This window comes from Nerophis lumbriciformis, linkage group LG18 (genome assembly GCF_033978685.3).
Source record: "Nerophis lumbriciformis linkage group LG18, RoL_Nlum_v2.1, whole genome shotgun sequence".
Lineage (NCBI taxonomy): Eukaryota > Metazoa > Chordata > Actinopteri > Syngnathiformes > Syngnathidae > Nerophis > Nerophis lumbriciformis.
This window is the reverse complement of record NC_084565.2, coordinates 31,612,648-31,639,390: the sequence shown is the minus strand read 5'-3', so window position 1 is coordinate 31,639,390 and position 26,743 is coordinate 31,612,648. Positions and strand designations below refer to the sequence as shown.

The following is a 26,743-nucleotide window of genomic DNA, read 5'->3' as shown; positions in this document are numbered from 1 at the left end:
TTTCCATATGAGTTGGGAAATTGTGTTAGATGTAAATATAAACGGAATACAATGATTTGCAAATCATTTTCAACCCATATTCAGTTGAATATGCTACAAAGACAACATATTTGATGTTCAAACTGATAAACTTTTTTTTTTTTTTGCAAATAATCATTAACTTTAGAGTTTGATGCCAGCAACACGTGACAAAGAAGTTGGGAAAGGTGGCAATAAATACTGATAAAGTTGAGGAATTCTCATCAAACACTTATTTGGAACATCCCACAGGTGTGCAGGCTAATTGGGAACAGGTGGGTGCCATGATTGGGTATAAAAGTAGATTCCATGAAATGCTCAGTCATTCACAAACAAGGATGGGGCGAGGGTCACCACTTTGTCAACAAATGCGTGAGCAAATTGTCGAACAGTTTAAGAACAACATTTCTCAACCAGCTATTGCAAGGAATTTAGGGATTTCACCATCTACGGTCCATAATATCATCAAAGGGTTCAGAGAATCTGGAGAAATCACTGCACGTAAGCAGCTAAGCCCGTGGCCTTCGATCCCTCAGGCTGTACTGCATCAACAAGCGACATCAGTGTGTAAAGGATATCACCACATGGGCTCAGGAACACTTCAGAAACCCACTGTCAGTAACTACAGTTGGTCGCTACATCTGTAAGTGCAAGTTAAAACTCGCCTATGCAAGGCGAAAACCGTTTATCAACAACACCCAGAAACGCCGTCGGCTTCGCTGGGACTGAGCTCATCTAAGATGGACTGATACAAAGTGGAAAAGTGTTCTGTGGTCTGACAAGTCCACACTTCAAATTATTTTTGGAAACTGGACGTCGTGTCCTCCGACCAAAGAGGAAAAGTACCATGCAGATTGTTATAGGCGCAAAGTTGAAAAGCCAGCATCTGTGATGGTATGGGGGTGTGTTAGTGCCCAAGACATGGGTAACTTACACATCTGCGAAGGCACCATTAATGCTGAAAGGTACATACAGGTTTTGGAGCAACATATGTTGCCATCCAAGCAACGTTATCATGGACGCCCCTGCTTATTTCAGCAAGACAATGCCAAGCCACGTGTTACATCAACGTGGCTTCATAGTAAAAGAGTGCGGGTACTAGACTGGCCTGCCTGTAGTCCAGACCTGTCTCCCATTGAAAATGTGTGGCGCATTATGAAGCCTAAAATACCACAACGGAGACCCCCGGACTGTTGAACAACTTAAGCTGTACATCAAGCAAGAATGGGAAAGAATTCCACCTGAGAAGCTTCAAAAATGTGTCTCCTCAGTTCCCAAACGTTTACTGAGTGTTGTTAAAAGGAAAGGCCATGTAACACAGTGGTGAACATGCCCTTTCCCAACTACTTTGGCACGTGTTGCAGCCATGAAATTCTAAGTTAATTATTATTTGCAAAAAACAAATAAAAGTTTATGAGTTTGAACATCAAATATGTTGTCTTTGTAGTGCATTCAATTGAATATGGGTTGAAAATGATTTGCAAATCTTTGTATTCCGTTTATATTTACATCTAACACAATTTCATATGGAAACGGGGCTGCACAAGCCACAACGACATCAGATCCCACATCAGGGCAAGAAAAGACTCAACCCAATGGGATTACAATGAGAAACCTTGGAGGGGACCGCAGATAAAGATACATTCAAGGAGATTTGTTTGTCATACTCGTACACATTTGCACATACACGGTAGGAAATTGGATATGCAAGGAATGGCAAGTTTCTGTTACAATTTCGGTTATGTCGGCAACCGCTTATGTCGACATAAACACTTCCACCGTGGACATGTTAAACCTGGGACGTGAACCAACAAGTGTAAATTATAAACATGGACCGTAGTTCTTTGTAACTTTGTTTGGCATGTTTGTATACTTCTCGTCTTTCCGGCCGCCCCCGTTGAGCGGGCGAGTGCAATACAGTCGGCGAATGCCAGATTTCCATGTATTTGACCCAGTTACGTAACGCGGCGATAACATTCCTGCGCACTTAAGCACCACTCCCTTCTGAGGAAGAATGAATCACCCACGTCTCGCGTTACTCTGGCAATACCACCACCGTCAATCCATCCTTTAATTTCCCCCAACAAGTTGATAGCTGTTGTTTTGAGTCATTTAGGGCTAGCGTGTTTTTCTAGCCCTTTTTAATGGCTTTTACATAAGAGTAGGCGGGCCTGATGAAGGAGCGTGCCCTCGCTTGTCACTTCCCGTCAAACTTCGGCAATAACGCAAAGCAAAGTGGCGGTTTTATGCGCCCTTCAACCCAAGCCACGGGAGTCACTGCACAAATTGCGTGAGAGGCATCAGAGCGCTTCCTTTGGCTGATATGGTGGCTGACGAGGGGGCGAGAGATGAACTGATTCGCAGGTGTTTTTCGGGCCGACCGCCAATCGGCACCTGGGCCCCGCTCAAGCTCGACAACGCCGCAACATCCCCGACATTGCAACTACAGATGGCCCGTGGGATGCGGGGAGGGAGTGCAACGGTGCGGCACCGCTCCTGCACTTTGTGCTTTCTTTGGCAGCAGGTCAAGCACCATCCTCACGGCAGACACGCGATGTATTCACACTCGGCCTACGTCTTAGGCCCCGGTACCTAGCCCACGCCTTCGTACATTGACAGAATGTAGGACAAGTCTTTTTTTTACATTATGGGACCAGTACACTTTTTACATAGTCGCGATCAGAAGTTGACATACACTTGTAAAGAACATAATGTCATGGCTGTCTTGAGTTTCCAATCATTTCTACAACTCTTATTTTTTTGTGATAGAGTGATTAGAGCACATACTTGTTGGTCACAAAAAAAATTCATGAAATTTGGTTCTTTTATGAATTTATTATGGGTCTACTGAAAATGTGGCCAAATGTCATACTTGCCAACCCTCCCGAATTTTCCGGGAGACTCCCGAAATTCAGCGCCTCTCCCGAAAACCTCCCCTTTAGATGTACAATGACTTGTACATTATCTTTAAAACCAGCCTGCACTTGCATTTCATTGTCCCATTTACTCTCTGTAAAGCACCAGTTCCATTGGCAGCAAAACAAGCCCAGAGCATAATACTACCACCACCATGCTTGACGGTAGGAATAGTGTTCCTGGGATTAAAGGCCTCACCTTTTCTCCTCCGAACATATTGCTGGGTATTGTGGCCAAACAGCTAAATTTTTGTTTCATCTGACATCACATGGACAAAGATAAGACCTTCTGGAGGAAAGTTCTGTGGTCAGATGAAACAAAAATTGAGCTGTTTGGCCACAATACCCAGCAATATGTTTGGAGGAGAAAAGGTGAGGCCTTTAATCCCAGGAACACCAATACTACCGTCAAGCATGGTGGTGGTATTATTATGTTCTGGGCCTGTTTTGCTGCCAATGGAACTGGTGCTTTACAGAGAGTAAATGGGACAATGAAAAAGGAGGATTACCTCCAAATTCAGGACAACCTAAAATCATCAGCCCGGAGGTTGGGTCTTGGGCGCAGAACAGGACAATGACCCCAAACACACGTCAAAAGTGATAACGGAATGGCTAAATCAGGCTAGAATTAAGGTTTTAGAATGGCCTTCCCAAAATCCTGACGTGTGGACAATGCTGAAGAAACAAGTCCATGTCAGAAAACCAACACATTTAGTTGAACTGCACCACTTTTGTCAAGAGGAGTGGTCAAAAATTCAACCAGAAGCTTGTGGATGGCTACCAAAAGCGCCTTATTGCAGTGAAACTTGCCAAGGGACATGTAAACAAATATTAACATTGCTGTATGTATACTTTTGACCCAGCAGACCAAAAATTATGTGCTCCAATCACTCTATCACAAAAAAATATGAGTTGTAGAAATGATTGGAAACTCAAGACAGCCATTTAAAAGTGTATGTCAACTTTTGATCGCGACTGTATATTTGAGCTCATTTAATATCCTTTACTTTTATCGTCTTTGTGTATAATTTAGTTTTGCATGTCTCATGACACATTATCTGTATGTCATATTGGCTGAATGTCAGATAGTTGTTTGTGTGCCATGTTGTTCCAGACCACAGCAAACATTACCTAACTTGCCAAAGATGTAATGAATCCATTAGAAGAAGACAGACTGCCGTTTCCTTCAACTTGGCCACACACATCTATACCTTTGGCCATTAAAAGCCAGTCATTTCCAGGAGTTATCTCACCCTCTGAGAAGCCTCTGATTTACTAACGGTTTCTAAAGTTGTAAAAATGTGTAGAATAAATATTACATTTCAACATTTCTGTCAACGAAGATTTGCGTCAGCCTGCGACACATAGTCATTTTGATAGTAGGCTATTATAGCTAATATAGACACTTACATCATGTGTTGCCTTCATTATAAGACTTATAGACGGCTTTTTAATTTTTTGCAGCTCCAGACAGTTTTTTTTGTTTGTATTTTTGGTCCAATATGGCTCTTTCAACATTTTGGGTTGCCGACCCCTGCCCTAATTACTAAAAAATAAAAGTATTGACTTCACTTTCTAAGTGCTGAGTCATCACTGAATGTACGATGAAGGGTAGGAAGCAGTGCAATTAAAATGACAGCTCAATTATATCAACTCATTTCCTTTTGTTAATATTCACACGCAAGTTCTCGCAAACCCTACGTCTATTTTAGGATACTTGGTCGGCTGTGAACGCTCCGCCGGTTTTAGCTGAGATAAGACCCCCATCCGAGTCGGCAAAGCGCCCAATAGCTTGTCCCCGGAACGTATACCTTCCAGCCGCCATGCCGGGCGCTTTACATTCCTGGAGACAGCGACTCAAAACAAAGACTTGCCGGGTTGGATTGGATATCCTCTACATGGGAAGGAAAGGGGACAAATAGCAGAAGATTAAGGAGCTGATAAATCCGAGCTGCCGGCCAAGGCTGACATTGATGTGTTCCTGTGGCATACAGAGCTTGCCAAGTAACAATCAGGCAGTACAAGTATTTAAGCAGGTCACTACACTCATACGCTATCTTTCCTTTACATCGCATACAGAGCTGCAGTCCGTTTGTAGGCCGTGTCAGTGATGTATCCACGCATGTTTTAGATCTTTATCCCCAACTATTGGATATACTGCACAGGGATGTCTAACATTTGTGCTCATGTCACATTATGTAACCCGCACTTGAATTAGCTTTCAAGTAATGGTGACATACTTGCCAACCCTCCCAGATTTTAAGGGAGACTCCCGAAATTCAGCGCCTCTCCCGAAAACCTCCCGGGACAAATTTTCTCCCGAAAATTTCCCGAAATTGAGTGACGTGTCGACAGCCTGTTTTCACGTCCGCTTTCCCACAATATAAACAGCGTGCCTGCCCAATCACGTTATAACTGTAGAATGATCGAGGGCGATTTCTTGGTTCCTTATGTGGGATTATTGTTAGGCAGTTTCATTAACGTCCTCCCAGCGCGGCAACAACACACAGCAACAGCAGTCACGTTTTCGTCTACCGTAAAGCAGTTCGTCTGCCGTAAACAGCAATGTTGTGACACTCTTAAACAGGACAATACTGCCATCTACTGTACATGCATATGTGACAATAACATCTAGGGCTTTTAGAGAGTGCAGTGCACAACTGCGTACACAACAAGGAGACGAAGCAGAATGCATCATCAGAGAGGGTGTTCAGCATGGTTAGAAAAATAGTGACAGAGAATAGAACAAGGATGGACAATTCAACCCTTAACTCAACAATGAGTAGATGAGTGTTATGTGTGTGTATATGTGTAAATAAATTAACACTGAAATTCAAGTATTTCTCTTATTTATGTATACTATACACACATATATATATATATATATATATATATATATATATATATATATATATATATATATATATACAGGTAAAAGCCAGTAAATTAGAATATTTTGAAAAACGTGATTTATTTCAGTAATTGCATTCAAAAGGTGTAACTTGTACATTATATGTATTCATTGCACACAGACTGATGCATTCAAATGTTTATTTCATTTAATTTTGATGATTTGAAGTGGCAACAAATGAAAATCCAAAATTCCGTGTGTCACAAAATTAGAATATTACTTAAGGCTAATACAAAAAAGGGATTTTTAGAAATGTTGGCCAACTGAAAAGTATGAAAATGAAAAATATGAGCATGAACAATACTCAATACTTGGTTGGAGCTCCTTTTGCCTCAATTACTGCGTTAATGCGGCGTGGCATGGAGTCGATGAGTTTCTGGCACTGCTCAGGTGTTATGAGAGCCCAGGTTGCTCTGATAGTGGCCTTCAACTCTTCTGCGTTTTTGGGTCTGGCATTCTGCATCTTCCTTTTCACAATACCCCACAGATTTTCTATGGGGCTAAGGTCAGGGGAGTTGGCGGGCCAATTTAGAACAGAAATACCATGGTCCGTAAACCAGGCACGGGTAGATTTTGCGCTGTGTGCAGGCGCCAAGTCCTGTTGGAACTTGAAATCTCCATCTCCATAGAGCAGGTCAGCAGCAGGAAGCATGAAGTGCTCTAAAACTTGCTGGTAGACGGCTGCGTTGACCCTGGATCTCAGGAAACAGAGTGGACCGACACCAGCAGATGACATGGCACCCCAAACCATCACTGATGGTGGAAACTTTACACTAGACTTCAGGCAACGTGGATCCTGTGCCTCTCCTGTCTTCCTCCAGACTCTGGGACCTCGATTTCCAAAGGAAATGCAAAATTTGCATGGTTGGGTGAAGGTTGCTTTTACCTGTATATATATATGAAATACTTGACTTGGTGAATTCTAGCTGTAAATATACTCCTCCCCTCTTAAACCCCCCCCCCCTCCAGCCCCACCTCCCGAAATCGGAGGTCTCAAGGTTGGCAAGTATGAATGGTAAAGTGGCAAAAATCATGCTTCTACTTTAAAAGTCCCATATTGTAATATTTTTCACTTATTTGAAATCGGTGTCAGAGCTCCCGTAATAGTGTGTTGGAAGTGTTTTGGCCAAAATCTAGCCTTGCTGCTGAAATTTAGACCGTTTAAAGTGCTTTTAGCAGTGGTGTGCCAGCAAGGCCTTCTCTGCTGGCCTAACGTAACCAGAAATCATAATCATAATTAAAGATAAAAGTAATTTTTTCTTTACTTTCCCTAAATATGTAAAAGTATTCATATTCTCTTCATGTCAGATTATGCTCCCTCCAGCGCTGTTGTTTTTAGGTTAGAGTTTTTATTAGAGATAAATGATGAATGCTTTAAAATGTAATATCGGAAATGATTGGTATCAGTATCAAAAAGTAAAATTAATAACTTTTTAAAACGCCGCTGTACGAAGCGGTACATATCCGGTAAAACACGGATGTAGGGCATACTTGCCAGCCCTCCCGATTTTCCCAGGAGACTCCCGAATGTCAGTGCCCCTCCCGAAAATCTCCCGGGGCAACTCTTCTCCCGATTTCCACCCGGACAACAATATTGGGGGCGTGCCTTAAAGGCACTGCCTTTAGCGTCCTCTACAACCTGTCGTCACGTCCGACAAACAGCGTGCCGGCCCAGTCACATAATATATGCGTCTTTTACTGTTTAGTGAATGCAAGGCATACTTGATCAACAGCCATACAGGTCACACTGAGGGTGGCCGTATAAACAACTTTAACTCTGTTACAAATATGCGCCACACTGTGAACCCACACCAAACAAGAACGACAAACACATTTCGGGAGAACGTCCGCACCGTAACACAACATAAACACAACAGAACAAATACCCAGAACCCCTTGCAGCACTAACTCTTCCGGGACGCTACAATATACACCCCCGCTACCACCAAACCCCCGTGTGTTTCCCATCTACACTGCAAAAACTGAAATCAAAGTAAGATTAAATATCTCAAATAAGTGTGATATTTGCTTATTTTCTGTCTGATAAGATACTTCTTCCCACTAAGCAGATTTTATGTTAGTGTTTTACTTGTTTTAAGTGTTTTGGTCCTAAATGATCTCAGTAAGATATTACAGCTTGTTGCTGAGTTTTGATGACCTATATTGAGTAAAACATGCTTGAAACTAGAATATCAACTGTTGCAAAGCTGTGTCATCAACACTCACAAGTATAAAACTACTTTTTAAAATAATAATTTCTTATTTGAAGCATGAAAAAAAAAATCATGACTTTGACACAATTGTGTCTCATAATTAAAACAGATGACAGCCAAATGGACTTTGCTGTTTTATTTTCAATGAAACAAGAGAAAATACGTACTCATATAGTAGTACAGTTGGCACAGTACAGTAAACTGACAGTTAATATTCAAACATTTAACATAAAGAACAGAAATAGTTCATGCACATTCAGATAAATTCTTCAAAATTACAATTAAAAAAAGACTGTATATATGCGCACTAATTGACTCAAAGAGCACGCACTTGGCGCGATGATGTCATGTTATCGATGGAAAAATGCATTTTTAGACCATATGATTTGCCTGAGCGGCTAGGAGACCCCGAGAGTAGCAAGCAGTTCAATCAATCAATCAATCAATCAATCAATGTTTATTTATATAGCCCTAAATCACAAGTGTCTCAAAGGGCTGCACAAGCCACAACGACATCCTCGGTACAGAGCCCACATAAGGGCAAGGAAAAACTCACCCCAGTGGGACGTCGATGTGAATGACTATGAGAAACCTTGGAGAGGACCGCATATGTGGGTAACCCCCCCCCTCTAGGGGAGACTGAATGCAATGGATGTCGAGTGGGTCCGACATAATATTGTGAGAGTCCAGTCCATAGTGGATCCAACATAATAGTAAGAGTCCAGTCCATGGTGGGGCCAGCAGGACACCATCCCGAGCGGAGACGAGTCAGCAGCGCAGTTACCTTGTTGCCTTTCCATTAAGAGCAATAAATTAGTTTTTAGTATAAGTTTGCTGGTTTCAAGAAATGTAATGCCGAGCGCATATCATTATGTCAAGATAATGGCACTCGCGTTTACTTAATTTAAGAATATTTTTCAAGGTATTGAGCAAAAAGGTCTCTTTTTTTTTTCTACCAAGAAAAGTGCACTTGTTATAGTGATAATATGCTTATTTTAAGGTATTTTGGGGTTAATTGAAGTTAGCTAATTTTACTTGTTTTGGAAAGTCTTGACAAGCCAAATTTTCTTGTTCTATTGGCAGATAATTTTGCTTAGTTCTAATAAAACACCCCTCATTTTTCTATTTTTTTTCTTGTTTTTGAACACTGACTTATTGCGTTATTATCACGTTAACTTTGACAGCCCTAGTTAGAAAACAAGAATCCTATGTTTTTTTTTAAAAATGTCTCACCCGCCATGTACCTCAACGCACGTCACTGCGATGGAGATATTTTCCCATACATGTGTGAAGCATGTTCATGCACAAAGCTCCTTTTGTGCCCCTCTGGCAGCAGTACTGTTGGAGTCAACAATGTTCTAGTTGGTTCCGAGCCATGCTGACACTGTATTTATATGCTCTATAACACAGCTGAGCGTCGTTTTAACTGCCGCATTCCTGCAGGTGCCGGGCCGCACATTCTGCAAAGCCGCCTCCTAAACCCGCTCCATCACAGTCACTCCAAAGCTGCCGTTTTGAATTTATTTCAGCTTTCTTCCTGAGGTGCGTCTTAAAATGGTGTTTTTTTTCTCTCTGAGAATAAAGGCCCCCTTGTCCTCACGCTCCCATCTTATTAGTTGCTCTCCACACGCCCAGCTGGAGTGTTCAAAACTCAAAGCCAATGTAAATGTTTTTGCATGTGTGAGCTTTTTTTTTGGGGGGGGGGGGTGCAATTTGCAGAAAAACATGCCCAGGTGATACTTCAGTTTACAATTCCATACTTCTTGCTTTTGGGATTAGTTTTCAATGTGATTATGTTGTTGTTTTGGTGTCTGTGTTTCTGTTTTTGATGCACTACCTTACTTTTTAGGTTTAGGGCATACTTGCCAACCTTGAGACCTCCGATTTCGGGAGGTAGGGGGGTGGTTGGGGGCGTGGTTAAGAGGGGAGGAGTATATTGACAGCTAGAATTCACCAAGTCAAGTATTTCATATATATATATATATATATATATATCTACATCCTGAAAATATGCAAACAAAACTGTGTTTAGATACTTGATACTTCAAACTTGCATAAATATAACATGAATATAACATAACTTGGCTTCTGAGAGCTTAAAAATGTAATGAATAAAATGCTAAAGTTGTTGATAAACAAGCAATTATTTTAATAATTAAATTTGGTCATTTTAAATGAATTATTATGATAATTTAAAATGTATTATTTCAAATATGTTTATTTTAATGTATAATTCTATGGCTGGACGTAATAAGGAGTCAGAAAAAAAATAAAAATAAAAAATACAATTAATTTTGATGTTTTTAGCAAAATATAGTAAAAATGTATTTAGTTATTTTTTTAATTTTTTTTTAATTAATAAATATATTTATTTTTAGGTAAGATAAACATAATAATACAATGTATCTCTAGTCTGGATGATTTAGTTCTTGTCACCCTGTTGTCCTCCCGTTGTGAAAAAAGGCTGTCCTCACTCAGGTCCGCATGGAGCTGGAGGGGGCGTGGCCTCCAGGTCCGAATGAAAATCGGGAGATTTTCGGGAGAATATTTGTCCCGGGAGGTTTTCGGGAGAGGCGCTGAATTCTCCCGGAAAATTTGGGAGGGTTGGCAAGTATGGTTTAGGGTAAAACATATTTAAATATATTCAATATCCATTTTATACCGCTTATTCCCTTAGGGGTCGTGGGGTGGGGGGGGGGGGGGGGCGCTGGAGCCTATCTCAGCTACAAAATCATTTTTTAAATAATAACAAAAATAATCCTCTTTGGCAAAATATCTTTTGTCAGGGTAAATAAATTGTACTAACTAACATAATAAATGTACAATAATAATGTGTAATAAACCTGGATCATGCGGTGTAATGTTTAATACGGATCTAATTAAAATTGCACCGTTGTTTAGAATTAACTGAGACAGTTCGGCTCCAATTTAGTTACATTTTGAGTTAGAATGTGCTCTTTTAGTTTAATTAACACAACAAATGTGAGGGGGAGAAAAACATCGAAACTAATAACCTGTGTGTAGCAAAAGAGTTGGCACAAGAGCATGTTCACCACTGTGTTACATGGCCTTTCCTTTTAACAACACTCAGTAAACGTTTGGGAACTGAGGAGACACATTTTTGAAGCTTTTCAGGTGGAATTCTTTTCCATTCTTGCTGGATGTACAGCTTAAGTTGTTCAACAGTCCCGGGTCTCTGTTTTGGTATATTATGCTTCAAATTGCGCCACACATTTTCAATGGCAGACAGGTCTGGACTACAGGCAGGCCAGTCTAGTACCCGCACTCTTTTACTATGAAGCCACGCTGTTGTAACACGTGGCTTGGCATTGTCTTGCTGAAATAAGCAGGGGCGTCCATGATAACGTTGCTTGGATTCTCCAAAACCTTTTTGGTGCCTTTCAGCATTAATGGTGCCTTCACAGATGTGTAAGTTACCCATGTCTTGGGCATTAATACACCCCCATACCATCCCAGATGCTGGCTTTTGAACTTTGAGCCTAGAACAGTCCGGATGGTTCATTCCCTCTTTGTTCCGGAGGACACGACGTCCACAATTTCCAAAAACAATTTGAAATGTGGACTCATCAGACCACAGAACACTTTTCCACATTGCATCAGTCCATCTTAGATGAGCTCGGGCCCAGCAAAGCCGGCGGCGTTTCTGGGTGTTGTTGATAAATGGCTTTCGCTTTGCATAGCAGAGTTTTAACTTGCACTTACAGATGCAGCGACAAACTGTAGTTAGTGACAGTGGTTTTCTGAAGTGTTACTGAGCCCATGTGGTGATATCCTTTACACACTGATGTCGCTTATTGATGCAGTACCGCCTGAGGGATCAAAGGTCTGTAATAGCATCGCTTACGTGCAGTGATTTCTCCAGATTCTCTGAAACTTTTGATGATATTACGGACCGTAGATGGTGAAATCCCTAAATTCCTTGCAACAGCTGGTTGAGAAATGTTGTTCTTAAACTGTTCGACAATTTGCTCACGCACTTGTTCACAAAGTGGTGACCCTCGCCCCATCCTTGTTTGTGAATGACTGAGCATTTCATGGAAGCTGCTTTTATTTCCAATCATGGCACCCACCTGTTCCCAATTAGCCTGTTCACCTGTGGGATGTTCCAAATAAGTGTTTGATGAGCATTCCTCAACTTTCTCAGTCTTTTTTGCCACTTGTGCCAGCTCATATTTTTCCAAATGAGCTAATATTTACAAAAAATAACCAGGTTTCTCAGTTTGACTTCAAGTGTCTTGTCTTTGCAGTCTATTCAATTGAATATAAGTTGAAAAGATTTGCAAATCATTGTATTCTGTTTTTATTTACCATTTACACAACGTGCCAACTTCACTGGTTTTGGGTTTTGTAATTAATTAATGGACCATTTAATAAGTTTTTCACACTTTAATTACTGTATTCTAATTTCAGTTCCCTTATTTGTTTTATAAATCTAACTTTTTAAGTATCTTTACAGTCTTTTCTCTTGTTTTGTGTCTGTCAGGGTGTGCCCAGGCGGAGGAGCTGACCACAGAGAGAGTCCATTCCACGGTGGAGGACATGTTCCAGACCCTCCGCGGGCTGAGTCACGCCAGAGACCACCTCAAACAGCTGCGACGCGTCTACACAGCCAGCGATGGCGTCCACCAGGTATGCTGCACCTACCGAGGTCTGATGGGAACCAAGGAAACTGCTGTAAATAAATAGGCGCTTTCAACTTCCAAATAAGGTCGCTTGCGGTGTCCAAAGTCCAACCTGGGGGGGTCATTTTCAGCCAGCCTGTGTTTTTTGTTAGCCCACTGGTATTCTGGAAGTAAAATTCAACACAGCCCGCATCAGATTATCACTAAGGAGGAACAGCGGAGAAAACAAAAAGCTGTGTTTGATGTTGCATGATAAGTATGATGTGGAAGTAATATGATGAGGTTTTTTTTATAAACTACACATATTCAGTACAGGCCAAAAGTTTGGACACACCTTCTCATTTCAATGGGTTTTCTTTATTTTCATGACTATTTACTTTGTAGATTGTCACCAGAGGTGGGTAGTAACGCGCTACATTTACTCCGTTACATCTACTTGAGTAACTTTTGGGATAAATTGTACTTCTAAGAGTAGTTTTAATGTAACATACTTTTACTTTTACTTGAGTATATTTATAGAGAAGAAACGCTACTTTTACTGCGCTACTTTTATCTACATTCAGCTCGCTACTAATTTTTATCGATCTGTTAATGCACGCTTTGTTTGTTTTGGTCTGTCAAACAGACCTTCATAGTGCCTGCGTTTCAACAAATACAGTCACTGGTGACGTTCACTCCGTTCCACCAATCAGATGCAGTCACTGGTGACGTTGGACCAATCAAACAGAGCCAGGGGTCACATGACCTGACTTAAACACGTTGAAAAACGTATTCGGGTGTTACCATTTAGTGGTCAATTGTACGGAATATATACTGTACTGTGCAATCTACTAATAAAAGTTACAATCAATCAATCAAAAGTGTGAAGGGAAAAAAAAACATGTTTTATTTCAACCGTACACCCCGTCAAAAGCCTAAAGACTGACTGCACAGTTCCTGTCTTCACAATAAAAGTGCCGCTCCATCGCGCCTGCGCTTTCAAAATAAGAGTCTCCGAAAGCCAGTGCAAACAAACTAGCAAGCTACGGAGTTTGCCGCCAATGTATTTCTTGTAAAGTCTATAAAAACGAATATGGAAGCTGGACAAATAAGAATCCAAAAACCAACCACTTTCAGGTGGTATTAGACAAAAAGGAGGAACTTTTTTTCTCCTCCATTTGAAAACGTGGACGTTATCATCACTACTGTCTGATTACAATCAATGCAAGTCATCAGAATCAGGTAATACACCAACTTATATTCTTGTCTTCATGAAAGAAAGGAATCTATATGTGTTAAACATGCATGTATATTCATTAAAACCCCATTAACATGTAAAGAAAAACGGCAAAATAAATAAATATAAATTATATACTGTATATATCAATGTATGTATATATATATATATATATATGTGTATATATTTATATATATATATATATATATATATATATATATATATATATATATATATGTGTGTGTATATATATATATATATGTGTGTATATATATATGTGTGTGTGTGTATATATATATATTTATATATATATATATATATGTGTGTGTGTATGTTACTCATGAGTTACTCAGTACTTGAGTAGTTTTTTCACAACATACTTTTTACTTTTACTCAAGTAAATATTTGGGTGACTACTCCTTACTTTTACTTGAGTAATAAATCTCTAAAGTAACAGTACTCTTACTTTAGTACAATTTCTGGCTACTCTATCCACCTCTGATTGTCACTGAAGGCATCAAAACTATGACACCTGTGAAGTAAAAACCATTTCAGGTGACTACCTCTTGAAGCTCATCGAGAGAATGCCGCGAGTGTGCAAAGCAGTACCGTATTTTTCGGAGTATAAGTCGCACCGGCCGAAAATGCATAATAAAGAAGGAAAAAAACATATATAAGTCGCACTGGAGTATAAGTCGCATTTTTTGGGGAAATTTATTTGATAAAACCCAACACCAATAATAGACATTTGAAAGGCAATTTAAAAATAAATAAAGAATAGTGAACAACAGACTGAATAAGTGTACGTTATATCAGTGGTCCCCAACCACCGGGCGGCCGCACAAGAAATAAATTTAAAAAAATAAAACAAACAAAAACAATTTTTTTTTTTTTTTTTTTTCAAATTAAATCAACATAAAAAACACAAGATACACTTACAATTAGTGCACCAAGCCAAAAAACCTTCCTCCCCCATTTACACTCATTTACACAAAAGGGTTGTTTCTTTCTGTTATTAATATTCTGGTTCCTACATTATATATCAATATATATCAATACAGTCTGCAGGGATACAGTCCGTAAGCACACATGATTGTATTTTTTTATGACAAAAAAAAATAAATACCATACATAATGTGTTAATAATTTCACACATAAGTCGCTCCTGAGTATATAAGTCGCACCCCCGGCCAAACTATGAAAAAAAACTGCGACTTATAGTCCAAAAAATACGGTAATCAGAGCAAAGGGAGGCTATTTTGAAGAAACTAGAATATAAAAGATATTTTCAGTTATTTCACCTTATTTTTTGTTAGTACATCAGTGGTCCCAAACCACCGACAAATATATATACCGGTATATATTTTATTTTATTTTTTAATTATTAAATCAACATAAAAAGTACAATATATAGTAGTCGGTCCGTGGGACAAATTTTCAAGCGTTGACCGCAGCTACAAAAAGGTTGGGGACCACTGAAGTTCATAACTCCACATGTGTTCATTCATAGTTGTGATGCCTTCAGTGACAATCTACTATGTAAATAGTCATGAAAATAAAGAAAACCCATTGAATGAGGAGGTGAGTCCACACTTTTGGCCTGTACTGTATATATTAACGCGATGATAGCAAGTTAACTATAATTTCATTTAACGTCACAATTTTATGTTTTTGGACATTAGATTTCCATATTGTTTCCTTTTTTGTGTGTATTTCTGCTTGTTATTTTCCTGCTTGTGGCTCAACAGTAACTGAACACTATTACATTTTCCCACACTACGGAATGGACCGAGGGTCAAAAAGGAGTCAGGATGCATGCACGTAAAAAAAAAAAAAAAATTGCGCGGTTAAAAGAACTTATAGTTAATGAGTTACTAGCCCTTGTTTGGATGGTAATGCTGTTGCTCGCGTCAAGACAGCATACACCACAGAGGTCTTCAACTATTCCTTTGGGTTATGTAATCGTGTACATAGCGATTTTTGTGTCCTTTTCAAGGCTTTTTTTCACCCCATGGTTGGCCTTCGATAAGTCTTTGTGACTCGCGCGTATTAAGGTTTGATCTTGAAACATGTAGCTAACAAAGCTCTGTACTGTAAACAAATTACCCTCCACAACCTCTTCTATCCCTTTCTCTACCTTTATGTCCATAAATCCTCTTCATAGTTTGGCAAAGGCTGGTTGTGGAGCTAACAGAACTCCAGCTTGTCTGTGTTTTGATAGAAGCTATCAGTAGCCAAGTTCTAGTTAGTCTGTACGCTAACGGAAAATAACTAATCTGAACTCTCGGATGTGTGTGTGTTTTTTTTATCAATCAAGCTGTTAATTTAGATCATCTTCAAATATTTACAAACACCATAAGATATTGAGTACAAATCAACATAAGTTGGATTAAGAGTTTTGGATGGATAATAGGAGATTCAAAAATCTAATTGATACCAATTCCTGGAATATGGCAGCGGATGTATGACATCCCAGACATGGATATGCAATTATTAAATAATAGAAGTTTAAATCATTGTCAGATATACAAATGTTTTCAGGAAAAGTATTCAGAATATGTCAAAATACTGTAAATCATTGGCGTTGTTAGGCCTATTTTAGGGGGGCTCAAGCCCCCCTAAAATATTCTTAAGCCCCCCTAAATAATTTGGTGTTATATATATATATTTTTTTTTACAAATACATATTCATTATAAAGTGGCCCGAATATGAGTTTAAATAAATAATCATATAACCTGTTATTATTCACTCAGTTTCCCGTCACTTCGTAGCGTAAGGTAGAGAGCCCCTTTAGTGCGTCGGTATCCAATCCATTCCACTTGTTCATATAGAAAATGCCCACATCACTCAAATTCCAGTCCGCATTTTCTCTGCGACCTTGCTTGCGGTCCTGCAGGTGTACGAAGCACATTATTTTCCTTTACAATGAGTGAAGCTGCACGAAACCTTGTGTGTGCAATTGTAAATAATTTAGTTTTTAAGTTTTGTGTTTCTTGTAGAATCTATATAAAGTAATATACATTATCCTATTGTTAAAATAATGAAAAAAAACATCATTAAATATATTTGTTTTATTGTATTGTTACATTAATAGCTGTTGTAATATTATAGGATGGCTTGTTAAACATTTCATAGGATTTTCAGAGGGAGGAAAAACCAAGACATTTAATCTAAAATGTAAAAAGAAAAAGAAAAAAAATGGTTAAAAGCCATCGTCCCGGGGAGCATTTCATTTCGTCCCGTGCATTTTTTTTTAAATAATAATAATAACAATGAATAATTTCTAAGTCTTTGTTAGCCGTTTGTGAAGTTTTGTACTTGTGCATCTCCTGGGGGCTAAGCCCCCCCCTGTCCTTAAAAGCTAGTGACGCCCCTGCTGTAAATGTTGTCTGTGTTGAAACTGCGATGAGATGGCGACTTGTCCAGGGTGTACGCCGCCTTCCGCCCGAATGCAGCTGAGATAGACTCCAGCATCCCCCGCGACCCCGAAAGGGACAAGCGGTAAAAAAATGGATGGATGGATATATACAGATGCATATAAAACTGGAAGAAAAGAAAAAAGTAGGAGCTTCAGCATTTGTTCCACAAGAAAACATAGTTTTGAATGAAAGTCATCATTTCACAAGTCTCACTTTTGTCATTTTCTGAAACTTGGCAGCCCTGCATTGTGCAGATTAAGTATTTGGGCAACGAAAATCATTTTTGAAAAGTGGAGCGCTTCTATTACCGTATTTTCCGGACTATAAGGCGCACTTAAAATCCTTTTCTTTTTCCTCAAAACTCAACAGTGCGCCTTATAACCCGGTCCGCCTAATGTAGGGAATAATTCTGGTTTTGCTTACCGACCTTGAAGCAATTTTATTTGGTACATGGTGAAATGATAAGTGTGACTAGTATATGGCAGTCAAACATAAGAGATACGTGTAGACTGCACTATGATGGCAATATGACTCAAGTAAACAACACCAACATTTTATATGTTCCATTGAAAATATAGAACATTACACACGGCGCTCAAAAATCTATCAAAATGTTTTAGTACGACTTTGGTAAGCTATGAAGCTGCACCGCTTGATGGATTGTCGGCGCATTAAACATACGAGTATTATTATGGTGTGTGTATAAGGTAAGACATATTATCTGGCATTTTGTTTCGCAATATTATGCAAAAGCAACTTTTCTTACCTTCTGACACCTGCTGATCTGTATTTGGGATCTGCATAAATCCTGAAAAATTGCGCACATCCGCCTTCGTAGTCTGTGCCGACCCCATAGTCGATAAGTTTCTTCTTTTTCTCTATCTTCTTCTTATGGGACATTCATTCTCCGCTGTTGCCATTTCTAATATAAAGTAGTGTAAAGTTCTTACTTATATCTGTCAGTAAACTCGCCATGAAAGCGCTAAAACATACCGGTGTAGTGAGTTTACATTATTCACCCAAGGAACTTTAGTTATTAGAGAGTTCCGGTCGAACGGTTTTTCACGGGACACATTTCCGGCCTTATTGTTGTTTCCGGATGAGGAGATGCTGCTCCGTTATTGATTAAAGTAAAGTCTGAATGTCATTAAAACAGTTAGCTCCATCTTTTGACACTTCTTCCACTCTCGTCCTTGCACGCTACACCGCTACAACAAAGATGACGGGGAGAAGACGCTGTCGGAGGTGAGCCACGTAAATAAGACCGCCCACAAAACGGCGCATCCTGAAGCGACTGTCAGAAAGCGGCTTGAAGATGATCTGTAAAACATAATCTATGCAACATTTTGAATCAAAGAACCACCATTACATGTTATGTAGACCACAAGGAAGTGTTTTACATTTAGAAAAAAAATAATAATAATGTGACTCCTTTAATGCGCCCTATAACCCGGTGCGCATTTAAAATAAATAAAAAAAGATCGAAAATAGACCATTCATCGGCAGTGCGCCTTATAATCCGCTGCGCCCTATGATCCGGAAAATACGGTACTAACGTGAAAAGCAAGCTTATTTAGTTACGACAATGTAACCACCAACGTAAACTAAGATTTAAAGTGCATCTTTAAATTTTAAATAATGAACAATATGGATGGATAAAACTTATTTTCACCTTTAAAGTGCAGTTGTCTATTATTTGACATTATCAGTAGATACTTTTGCTTCAGCCGTGCTAACAGAAGCTATCAATTTTTACGCTAACTGTATCTTAAACCCAGCTAGTCTTGATGTTAGCACAAGTACCGTATTTTTCGGATTATAAATCGCAATTTTTTTCATACTTTGGCGATTTATACTCTGGAGCGAGTTATGTGTGAAATTATTAACACGTTATCGTAAAATATCAGATAATATTATTTATCTCATTCACGTAATAGACTAGGCCAGGGGTCAGCAACCCGCGGCTCTAGAGCCGCATGCGGCTCTTTAGCGCTGCCCGAGTGGCTCTCTGGAGCTTTTTCAAAAACGTATGAAAAATGGAAAAAGATGAGGGGAAAAAAATATGTTTTTTGTTTTAATATGGTTTCTGTAGGAGGACAAACATGACACAAACCTCCCTAATTGTTATAAAGCACATTGTTTATATTAAACCTGCTTCACTGACTCAAGTATTTGGCGAGCGCCGTTTTGTCCAACTAATTTTGGCGGTCCTTGAACTCACCGTGGTTTGTTTACATGTATAACTTTCTCCGACTTTCGAGGACGTGTTTTATGCCACTTCTTTTTCTGTCTCATTTTGTCCACCAAACTTTTAACGTTGTGCATGAATGCACAAAGGTGAGTTTTGTTGATGTTATTGACTTGTGTGGAGTGCTAATCAGACATATTTGGTCACTGCAAGACTGCAAGCTAATCGATGCTAACATGCTATTTAGGCTAGCTATATGTACATATTGCATCATTATGCCTCATTTGTAGGTATATTTGAGGTCATTTAGTTTCCTTTAAGTCATCTCAATTCAATGTATGTCTCATGACACACTATCTGTATGTAATATGGCTTTTAATGTGTTGCGGCTCCAGACAGATTTGTTTTTGTATTTTTGGTCCAATATGGCTCTTTCAACATTTTGGGTTGCCGACCCCTGGTCTAGGCGTATATCAGCGTGATAGATTGTTTGGTAAACGTATAGCATGTTCTATATGTTATAGTTATTTGAATGACTCTTACCATAATATGTTACGTTAACATACCAGGCACGTTCTCAGTTGGTTATTTATGCCTCATATAACGTACACTTATTCAGTCTGTTGTTCACTATTCTTTATTTATTTTAAATTGCCTTTCAAATGTCTATTCTTGGTGTTGGGTTTTATCAAATACATTTCCCCAAAAAATGCGACTTATATATGTTTTTTTCCTTCTTTATTATGCATTTTCAGCAGGTGCGACTTATACTCCGGAGCGACTTATACTCCGAAAAAGTAGTATGGTGGATTGTTGTGCTAAGAGAAAATAACTGTAGCCGCCTTTTAGCAAGTTAGCTCACTATGTATGTTAACAGAAACTAAAAAAGCTAACTGTATCGGAACTTCAGTCAACCATTAGGCTAACAGAAGCTAACTTTATCTAGGCATCTACTAGTTTACTGTATGTAGCCAAGTACATGGTATACCCTTAAACCGGTTTATTGGCGTTTTTAAAAGCCAAGTTTAGTTAGTCTGCATGCTATCAGACGCTAACTGTAGCCAGGTTGAATTAGTGTCTACATTTTTAGACTCGAACTCAATCTCGTTGAGCATTATGCTAATATGAGTCAGCTTTGTCTTTATGCTAACCATGTTCTGTTTTCTCCCAGAACATTCCATTCTTTTAACGTGCTCTACTCCGTGTTTTTCCCGTCCTGCTGCATATTAATATAACAGCAATTTTTTTGTGGCATTCATTTTGCCGAACGTCGTACATCCACGCCAAGAAAACCCCAACAGGGAAAGCCGATACGGACACGTGTGCGGGGGAATATTAACCAGTAGCATTATCATATGACTATTTTAGGACTCTGTGGGTGTTTGTTTTGTTTTTTTGCAGGGAACGACATATGGCAAGTGTGAGCATGTCACTCATTTGGGTTTGTTAGATGCTTGTGTGTCGTGTCAGATGTTTTTTTTTTGTAGCTGACCAATTTAGCACGGTCATGTTGTTGATCATGTTAGTTTGTACAAAGAATCATGTATACACTCCATGTTGAGGAGAAAACGTTTATATTTACAGTATGCAGTAATCCAACAAAATAGTATCTTGCCTCCAGATAGCTAAAACTGAGGTTAACAAAATGTATCCGTCCACAACTCTTCTGGCTTTTATGCTAAACTTCCCAAGCTCGAGCTTGTTGTGCCGACACAAGCTATTTCTAAGCTAAAGATTGTTATGATAACACACGCTATTACAGTATGTCTACCCTACAGCTAGCCCTTATACACTATATTGCCAAAAGTCTTTGGCCACCTGCCTTGACTCACATATGAACTTGAAGTGCCATCCCATTCCTAACCCATAGGGTTCAATATGATGTCGGTGCAGCTATTACAGCTTCAACTCTTCTGGGAAGGCTGTCCACAAGGTTGCAGAGTGTGTTTATAGGAATTTTCCACCATTCTTCCAAAAGCGCATGTTGGTCGAGAAGGCCTGGCTCTCGGTCTCCGTTCTAATTCATCCCAAAAGTGTTCTATCGGGTTCAGGTCAAGACTCTGTGCAGGCCAGTCAAACCTTGCTTTGTGCACTGGTGCACAGTCATGTTGGAAGAGGAAGGGGCCCGCTCCAAACTGTTCCCACAAGGTTGGGAGCATGGAATTGTCCAAAATGTTTTGGTATCCTGGAGCATTCAAAGATTCTTTCACTGCAACTAAGGGGCCAAGCCCTACTCCTGAAAAACAACCCCACACCATAATTCCTCCTCCACCAAATTTCACACTCGGCACAATGCATGTCCGAAGTGTACCGTACTCCTGGCAACCTCCAAACCCAGACTCGTCCATTAGATTGCCAGATGGAAAAGCGTGATTCATCACTCCAGAGAAGTCTCCACTGCTCTAGAGTCCAGTGGCGACGTGCTTTACAACACTGCATCCCACGCTTTGCATTGGATTTGGTGATGTATGGCTTAGATGCAGCTGCCCGGCCATGGAAACCCATTCTCTGCGTACTGTACGTGGGCTATTTGGAAGGTCACATGAAGTTTGGAGCTCTGTAGCAACTGACTGTGCAAAAAGGCGGCGACCTCTTTGCACTATGCGCTTGCTGTTGTTCCCAAGTTTGTCCATTTTCTCATACTAAAGCCGACAGTTGACTTTGGAATATTTAGGAGCGAGGACATTTCAGGAATGGATTTGTTGCACAGGTGGCATCCTATGACAGTTCCACGCTGGAAATCACTGAGCGGCCCATTCTTTCACAAATGTTTGTTGAAACAGTCTCCATGCCTTAGTGCAGTGGTTCTCAAACTTTTTTTGTCATCCCCCACTTTGGACAAGGGGGAGTTTTCAAGCCCCACCTGCCCCCATCGCCCCAACAGAGCGCTAATGCCAAGCTTTAACATTTTCAAATTTATTGAACATCAAGTTGTATACATTCGAACTCAATAACATAAAATAACATTAAGTTCAATAATAAATAAAATAACTGTGCAGCTGTGGTATAATTTGCATCAAGTTCAATAATAAATAAAATAACTTCCATCAAGTTCAATAATAAATAAAACAAAAGTGTTATAACTTGCATCAAGTTCAATAATAAATCAAAAAAAGTGTTATAACTTGCATCACGTTCAATAATAAAAAAAAAAAACTGTTATAACTTGCATCAAGTTCAATAATAAATCCAAAAAAGTGTTATAACTTGCATCACGTTCAGTAATAAATCAAAAAAGTGTTATAACTTGCATCAAGTTCAATAATAAATCAAATAAAAGTGTTATAACTTGCATCAAGTTCAATAATAAATCAAAAAAAGTGTTATAACTTGCATCAAGTTCAATAATAAAAAAAGTGTTATAACTTGCATCACGTTCAATAATAAATCAAAAAAAGTGTTATAACTTGCATCAAGTTCAATAATAAATCCAATAACTTGCATCAAGTTCAATAATAAATCAAAAAAAGTGTTATAACTTGCATCAAGTTCAATAATAAATCAAAAAAAGTGTTATAACTTGCATCAAGTTCAATAATAAATCAAAAAAAGTGTTATAACTTGCATCAAGTTCAATAATAAATCAAATAACTTGCATCAAGTTCAATAATAAATACAATAAAAGTGCCACTTTGCAATCTTTGCAAAAAAAAAAGGAGGAGCTATGCATTTGGCAAGACAGGGCAAGTGACAGCACTTTCCCCCAGGAGAGCCACCTTGCTTCACTGTGAAACAGCACGGCTGTATGATCAGCTCCCATTTCCTCACACAGTGCAGAGAACAGTCGCGCTTTCAGTGGTCGTGTTTTGATCAAATTTACCGCGCTCACAACATCTGTTAAAACCTCATTGAGTTCGGGGCTGAGCTGCCTTGACGCGAGTGCTTCCCGGTGAATGACACAGTGCGTGCCCGGCAGATTTTTGTTTCTCTGCAGGCGCTGGCTCTGGCTCGACGACCTTTGAGGTGTGAGTCACAAATGTATATATTTGTGTAATTGTGGTCCACACATTAGCCTGCTACCCATCCGCTCGAAAGTTTGTCCGCTTAGCCCCGCCCCCATTAGTTACTGTTGCTATGTCTGTCAAACTTTCGCTCCTACCGAGAAATATAAAGCCTACAGTAAAAATAAGTACCGGTAATTTCCATTTATTTATATAGCGGATTTCACAGACAGAATCACAAAGTGATTTACAGTGTGTATAGAAAATGAAAGCATAGTAAAAAAAATAATCTAAAAATATAATAATTTTAAAAAAAATTTAAAGTGAAATTTCCTCCCGTTCCTCGCGCCCCACCTGTCATGTCTCTATTCCCCACCAGTGGGGCGCGCCCCACACTTTGAGAAACGCTGCCTTAGTGCTTGATTTTATACACCTGTGGCCGGGCCAAGTGATTAGGACACCTAATTCTCATAATTTGGATGGTTGGCCAAATACTTTTGGCAATATAGTGTATTAGCACAAGATAACCTAGCATACTTATTGCAGCTTCGAGTTCATTGTTGTGCTAACTGTACAACTACTTTGAGCTCCTCCCGGATGACAGAGCTTCTCACCCTATCTCTAAGAGAGAGCCCCGCCACCCGGCGGAGGAAACTCATTTCGGCCGCTTGTACCCGTGATCTTGTCCTTTCGGTCATAACCCAAAGCTCATGACCATAGGTGAGGATGGGAACGTAGATTGACCGGTAAATTGAGAGCTTTGCCTTCCGGCTCAGCTCCTTCTTCACCACAACGGATCGATACAGCATCCGTATTTCTGAAGACGCCGCACCGATCCGCCTGTCGATCTCACGATCCACTCTTACCCCACTCGTGAACAAGACTCCGAGGTACTTGAACTCGGAGTCAACCCGGAGATGGCACTCCACCCTTTTCCGGGCGAGAACCATGGACTCGGACAAACTATTATACATTGTATAACTGTAAACTCTAGCTATATGCTAACAGAGGCTGTTAGTATCCAAGTAATTGGTGCTAACTGAAGCTAACTCTATCCAAGCTTCGGCTATTCTTCATGCTAACAGAGAATCTCTGTTGCCAACTTGTAGATGCTAACAGAAGCTACCTATGCCCAATTTTCAGCTAGTGTATGCTAAAACAATCTATCTGACGCCAAGCAATAGATGCTATCAGATGATCATTAGTTTTTTTAGGATTCAGGTTTTTTGGGGGGTTTTTTGTCAAAAATATGTCTAGGTTTTAATGCACTGTCTCAGTTATTATTCTATGGTCAAACATTGTGGCTAACAAACTGGCAAACCACGTCATTTTTTTTCTGAGCAGATCTTTTCTTAAATGGCTGTCTCTAGTCCGGGGGTCGGCAACCCGGGGCTCTAGAGCCGCATGCGGCTCTTTAGCGCCGCCCTAGTGGCTCTCTGGAGCTTTTTCAAAAATGTATGAAAAATGGAAAAAGATGAGGGGAGAAAAAATATTTTTGGTTTTAATATGGTTTCTGTAGGAGGACAAACATGACACAAAACTCCCTAATTGTTATAAAGCACTGTTTATATTAAACATGCTTCACTGATTCAAGTATTTGGCAAGCGCCGTTTTGTCCTACTACTTTTGGCGGTCCTTGAACTCACCGTAGTTTGTTTACATATATAACTTTCTCCGACTTTCTTTATGCCACTTCTTTTTCTGTCTCATTTTGTCCACCAAACTTTTAATGTTGTGCGTGAATGCACAAAGGTGAGTTTTGTTGATGTTATTGACTTGTGTGGAGTGCTAATCGGGCATATTTGGTCACTGCATGACTGCAAGCTAATCGATGCTAACATGCTATTTAGGCTAGCTATATGTACATATTGCATCATTATGCCTCATTTTTAGGTATATTTGAGGTCATTTAGTTTCCTTTAAGTCCTCTTAATTCAATTTATATCTCATGACACACTATATGTACGTATGTAATATGGCTTTTAATTTTTTTGCGGCTCCAGACAGATTTATTTTTGTATTTTTGGTCCAATATGGCTCTTTCAACATTTTGGGTTGCCGACCCCTGCTCTAGTCTGTATGCTAAGTGCTAACAAAGTCTAACAATTTTGGGGCTCAATTGTTCTATGCTAACAAGCTAACTGTATCTAAGCTCCAGGTGTTCCTTATGTGAATACAAGATTACTGTTTTCTAGCAAGTAATTCTGCTAACTGTATGTAAACTAGTTTGTATGTTTCAGAGGTGGGTAGTAACGCGCTACATTTACTCCGTTACATCTACTTGAGTAACTTTTGGGATAAATTGTACTTCTAAGAGTAGTTTTAATGCAACATACTTTTACTTGAGTATATATATATAGAGAAGAAACGCTACTTTTACTCCGCTACATTTATCTACATTCAGCTCGCTACTCGCTATTGATTTTTATCGATCTGTTAATGCACGCTTTGTTTGTTTTGGTTTGTCGGACAGACCTTCAAAGTAAGGATCTATCGCATGGCTGCGTTTCACCAATCAAATACAGTCACTGGTGACGTTTGACTCCGTTTCACCAATCAAACAGAGCCAGGCGGTCACATGATTAACAAGCTTAAGCTTACATGAACTCAAGGTCAAATTTGAGGAAGCACATTGCGGTAAGTAACGTTAGTAGATATTGTAGCGTCCCCGAAGAGTTAGTGTTGCAAAGGATTGTGGGTATTGGTTCTGTTGTGTTTATGTTGTGTTGCGGTGCGGATGTACTCCGGAGGTGTGTTTGTCGTTCTTGTTTGGTGTGGATTCACAGTGTGGTGCATGTTTGTGACTGTTGATGTTGTTTTGTAGGGCCACCCTCAGTGTGATATGTGTGGCTGTTGACTAAGTATGCTTTGCTTTCACTTGTGTGTGTGTGTGTGTTTTGAAATTGACGTGATCATTAAAAGTACAAATGATCGCACATTGCGTCAGCAATTCTTGACTTCTTCAAGCAAAGACATTTGTCAAACCCATCCAACGCTACAATATTTTGGCTGTCACCATAGGCTGATGTTAGCTTCCCTGCTATGAATCACTGTCAAATGTACATCGTGTGGGGACATTTATTAACGCACTGCAGCCTCATAGACATACAGAGACACACACACTCACACGCACAGTCGCACACACACTCAAGTATGCATAGAAACACCAATCAGAAGTGCACAGTGTGTTCCCAGGTGCACCGTGCAGCCCACACCTATCAGTTTATGGTTTGCTTAATGGCTAACTTGTTATTTTTCTTTGTAATCTCTGCCTACTG

The 26,743-nt window shown here is 39.6% G+C and overlaps 1 protein-coding gene across 1 annotated transcript in view; it reads left to right on the top strand.

Annotated features, from left to right (window-relative positions):
• The window catches only part of scfd2 (sec1 family domain containing 2), a 371,555-nt gene that overhangs the window by 313,957 nt on the left and 30,855 nt on the right, over positions 1 to 26,743 (top strand). The window contains exon 7 of the mRNA XM_061978092.1: positions 12,562 to 12,707. Coding sequence (XP_061834076.1) covers positions 12,562 to 12,707 — 146 coding nt within the window. The remainder of the gene's footprint in view (positions 1 to 12,561; positions 12,708 to 26,743) is intronic.